Source organism: Paramormyrops kingsleyae, chromosome 16 (assembly GCF_048594095.1).
Source record: "Paramormyrops kingsleyae isolate MSU_618 chromosome 16, PKINGS_0.4, whole genome shotgun sequence".
Classification (NCBI taxonomy): Eukaryota; Metazoa; Chordata; class Actinopteri; order Osteoglossiformes; family Mormyridae; genus Paramormyrops; species Paramormyrops kingsleyae.
The window spans coordinates 1,203,714-1,208,596 of NC_132812.1; the positions used below are offsets into that span (position 1 = coordinate 1,203,714).

The 4,883-nt window shown below is 44.8% G+C and overlaps 1 protein-coding gene across 1 annotated transcript; it reads right to left on the bottom strand.

The window, feature by feature from the left end:
* Nucleotides 1-2,159: 2,159 nt before the first annotated feature.
* LOC140578607 (uncharacterized) lies at nucleotides 2,160-3,413 on the bottom strand. The gene is made up of 3 exons (XM_072700207.1): nucleotides 3,035-3,413; nucleotides 2,650-2,802; nucleotides 2,160-2,419 (listed from the first exon to the last, which is right to left on the bottom strand). The coding sequence occupies exons 1-3, from the start codon at nucleotides 3,411-3,413 to the stop codon at nucleotides 2,160-2,162; spliced, it is 792 nt and encodes a 263-aa protein (XP_072556308.1).
* Nucleotides 3,414-4,883: the final 1,470 nt, after the last annotated feature.

The following is a 4,883-nucleotide window of genomic DNA, read 5'->3' on the forward strand; positions in this document are numbered from 1 at the left end:
CTGGTCTTAAGTCTCGCGTGTATAGTGCGGTTATTATATTTACTAGTCGGCAAAACGGCGAGATAGACATAAGTCGCCGAAGTGTCGACTTTATAAGTCGGCAAAACGGCGAGTTATATTTACTAGTCGACAAAAACGGCGAGATAGACATAAGTCGCCAAAGTGTCAACTCAGGTGTATCTCGTCAATTCTCTAATGGCGCTTTTCCACTGCATAGTACGGCACGACACGGTTCAGTTCAGCTCACCTTGGTTTGGCTCAGTTCGGCTCGGTTTGCGTTTCGACTGCAGTTTAGTGCGCTTTAGAGTGGGCGGGATTATTCACGTGTCGTTATAGTTGCGCCGCCTCTACTGCCGTGACATCATCGTAAACGCGCCACAAACAAGCACACAACAATGGAGCATATCGACGGAATGGTGTTCTTCATTCTCGGCATGTGGATGTTTTTAACAGCAAGACGAAGGAGTTTGTTTCAAAAGAGGCTGATGGCAGCCAAAGAAAACACAGCTAAAAAAACCAAGAGAGTTTTGGAACTTTTACAACAACACGCAGACGACGACAACACTTTAGCTCGACGACGCGCAAGGGTAAGCATCTAAAAAAAGCACATCGCTAGCTAACATTTATCACTGTTGCAAAGCATAAAATGAACTTAACTGCCAGTGTAACATTAAAATGCTGATTCTGTATATTACAGATCTTCCACATTTTGCAAAAAAGTCGCCGCAACAGACCATCTGTTTGGACATTTAACCGTGCTTCAGAGTGGTGGGATGTGATTGTTCCCGGTTTTACAAACACTCAGTGGCTGGAGAACTTCCGAATGTCTGAAGAAACATTCCTCCACTTATGCAACAAACTGCGTCCAGCGATGCAGAGACGGGACACAAACTTCCGCGTGTGTGTACCTTTAAAGAAAAGAATAGCCATCGCACTGTGGAAGCTTGCAACCGGCGCTGAGTACAGAAGTATTGGACATCTTTTTGGTGTAAGCATAACAACTGTGTGTCGGTGTGTTCAGGAGTTCTGTGCAGCAGCAGAAACCCTGTTGGTACCAGAGCTAATTCGTTATCCAGATCAGGAAAAGTTTAAAGAAATGGCTGCCTACATTGAGAACAGGTGGGGGCTCCCACACTGTATTGGTGCTATTGATGGATCACACATCCCCATCATAGCACCAGAGGAATATCACTGTGACTATTTCAACCGTAAAGGCTGGCACTCCATCATCCTTCAAGGTGTTGTGGATGGAAAGGGACTTTTCTGGAATGTTTTCACAGGACTGCCTGGAAGCCTGCATGATGCTCGGGTTTTGAGACTGTCAACACTGTGGGAGTTGGCAAGCCGTGGAAACCACATACCAGCTAACACCAGAAACATAGGTGGGGTGACTGCTGGCTACTACATTCTAGGAGACTCTGCCTATCCCTTGCAGAACTGGCTCTTAAAACCATTCATTGACACTGGACACCTGACAGCAGAACAGCAGGTCTACAACATTAAAATCTGCAGAGCACGCGTAGTTGTTGAAAATGCCTTTGGTCGATTAAAAGGAAGATGGCGATGCATTATGAAAAGAAATGACTGTGCTGTCAACCTTGTGAAGTCCATGGTACTGACATGTTGTGCTCTACATAACCTTTGTGAGAGTCATGGTGAGACCTATGAGAATGCTTGGGATTTACCTGCAGCAGCAGAGACTGTGGTGGCAGTGCCACAGGCTGTAGAGGAGGAGGGCAGGGATGTCCGTGCAGGTCTGATGCGTTACTTGAATAGCTAACTATTCACGTAGCATGTTCTGTAAAGTGTATTATCAATGAATTTTTAAACAACATTTCAAAGTTTACAGTGTATTCCTTGTTTTTTAAAATTGTTTTGGCTTGTATCGTGGCGGCATTAATCATTTGTCTTTATCAAGAGGTACATTACCTGCTCATACAATAATAAATCTTTAATATAGTCATGGGGTACACGTATTTGATCAGATTGTTTTTATTAAAGCAAAACAATTATAAAAGGTAAAAATACGAACAGAAACACCATTTTTTTTAAGTGCAAAAAGTATATACATAAGAAACTTAAGTGTGCAGACATGTAGTGCAAACAGTATCAAAAAACAAACAAACACACATGCCTATGGGATTAGTCAGCAAGAGTTCCTATTCCCGTCGGCCACTCATTGCCTGGACAAGCATCCCCATGACATTGAGGAATGCTTGATTGAAAGCAGCCGTCTGAGTGTGTTCCTCTGCCCTCAAGGCCGCTTCCTGCTCCCTCGCTTGTTTGACCTCTTCAAGTGCCATCTGCAAGTGCCGCTCCCTCTGGGCACGGTTCAGCTCCTGCTGCTGAATGTCTGCCACCTGCATCTCTCTCAATGCAGCAAGATGTTCCTGATGGTGCAGGCTCCGTTTCCTCTTGCCTGGACCAAAGCGTTGAGAATTGGAGTAAAAATGGGAGAAATTATTTTTTTAATTATTTTGATTTTACTCAATTAAATTTACAGTATTTATGGCATTATATGGTAATATTATACTATTTATGGTAAGCAACTGGAATTCTTGAGACACGGTATATAAGGATATATATCATATATTGTGATATCCTATTTGTACATACTATGATATATGACATATCAAATTTGTATCATACCCGTTACCACACGCTGCGGTGTCGTCGTGCTGCTGGAGGTTGATGGTGATGGTGTTGGCGGGTGTGGCGGAGACGCTGCTAGCACCGCTTGGGAAGAGGCGTCGTCGTTGCATTGTGAAGAAAGTGCAAGCGAATCGATCGTGGACAATGAGTCTGAAACGCAAAGTTTGTCTAATCAGTTGGGAATGCAGAAAGTACTACAACACACCAAAAAAAAAACATGAACATCATGAACAATAGCACTACCACTGATAAATGTTAGCTACTAGGACTTCGTGCTTCATTAGGCCATGATTTTACAGTCAAATTGCGATATAAAATAAGAATCGACGGTCAATAAAATCAGTAAAGTTAAGATTTCAAATGTTATATTAACACAACGTACCATCCTCGATCGTGTTCTCCAACAACAATGGCGTGGCCGAGTCCAACGGCGTGGCTGAGTCCAGGGCACCCTCCCTTCCATTGTTCGCTGGTCTAGCTCCGTAGATTGCGTCCATTTGGTCGAACCACTTCCACGAGCGCCTGTTTGAACCACTCCGGCTGTTGTGGTCCTTTATGCTCCTGTAGTCGCTCTTCATTTTTTTTAACTTGTCCCTACACTGTTTGTAAGTCCGATGGTAGCCGTGTGCGCCCAAGAGCTTAGCGACCTCCTGAAAAACTTTTTCATTACGCGTCGCCCCATCCAGCTCTCGCTGGATCCGCTCCTCGGCTACCAACGAGAGGAACGTCTGCACTTCGTCAATAGACCACGAAACAGCCATTTTTGGTTAAAACAAAATGGTGCGTCCGAACCTTCGCTGGCTGTGCTAAAAATCTAGCGGGTCTGTTGTGTCTCGTGTCGCAAGTTCAGTGACGCAGTAATGACGATTTTCTCCGGTCAATCAGTGACCAGTAGAGTTTACACGTCACGTTTTGGTAACGGTTCGGCACGCTTGGAACCTCGGCTGAGGTGGTACTAAAAAAAGGACCAAGTACCAGGTACTGTTCCCAGTGGAAAACCCCCCAAAAGTGAGCTGAACTGAACCGTGTCGTGCCGTACTATGCAGTGGAAAAGCGCCATAAGTCGTCACTTTTAAGCTGGTCCCGCGAGTGTCGACTTAGACCGGTTTTACTGTATATGTGAGTCCACTATATCCGATGCTTTTTCTGCATGTTCTTAAAGGCGCACGGCCGTAAAATATTATGTCAGATGAGGACACATAATTCAACATATTACATGACATGAGTAGTAAGATAGCGGAATTTCGTCCAACGGAACGATCTTTTGGGAGTCTGGTCCCACTAATCTCCCACTAAGCAAGACAGTTAACCTGGTCCGGAGCAGACTTGTTCACTCTCCTAAGTTACCATGGTAGCTGTCATGCCCCGATCGTCCGCTCCTCTCATGTGCCACGCCCCCTCGTTAACCTCATGTGGATTCCCTGTGTTTATCAGCTGTTTCTGGTTACTGTCATTAGTGCAATGTATTTAGTCCGCGTTTCAGTTTGTTTCCCCAGTCCGGTCGTTGTAATGTTACGTGTGTCGTCCTGGAAATAAAACCCATTTGTGCTTATTCACGGCTTCCTTCTCCTGCTTCCCCCGTGGATCATAACAGTAGCTCAGCGGGGATTAATTTAAGACACGTTGATAGAATGAAATTTCTACTTAAATGAGCCAGACTTTTTTTTCCCTTAATCTTGCTTCGTGGAATACCCCCAGGGTTTATTAAAAAACTGAAAACACTCAGAACACTACAAAAACAAAACAGACCACCAGGGGTCAAAAGTAAAAAGGGAAAAACAAAGACTAAGTACAAATGGGGGCAGGCAGGTAGGCAAATCACACAACATTCAACAACCGTCACATATAATGACCCACTGGGGATTCCCATTTTCAGTGGCTTAGGTATGATAAAATGGCCAATGTGATGCACTTCATTTACTGCAAAGAATGTGGCCAAAGCATGGCAGATCGCTCTGAGAAGGAACAAGACTCTATTAGCATCGAAGTGTTCACTAATGCCATGGGAGATGCGGACATCGTGCAAAGACTGCTGGAAGAACGACCACGTACCCTGGCTCGCGCCTATGAGATTGCACACAGGTATGAAACTTCACGTCGAACAGCCACTAGTGTAACATAACTCATGCAATCTGCCGTAAGACCGATGGAATGAAAGACGAGAGCAGCAGCAGTACGTGAATGTCCAGACCAGAGTGGGAGTGAACGAGGAAAGTTCAGTGCCGTCGAAC

What these genes read in the sequence shown, in the direction of transcription:
- LOC140578607 (XM_072700207.1), bottom strand. Translation starts at nt 3,413, where the DNA reads ATGGCTGTTTCGTGGTCTATTGACGAAGTGCAGACGTTCCTCTCGTTG. An exon ending in GGAGAACACGATCGAGGATG is followed by an intron (nt 2,803 to 3,034) that starts GTACGTTGTGTT and finishes TTTGCGTTTCAG; the next exon opens with ACTCATTGTCCACGATCGAT. An exon ending in ACCGCAGCGTGTGGTAACGG is followed by an intron (nt 2,420 to 2,649) that starts GTATGATACAAA and finishes GCTTTGGTCCAG; the next exon opens with GCAAGAGGAAACGGAGCCTG.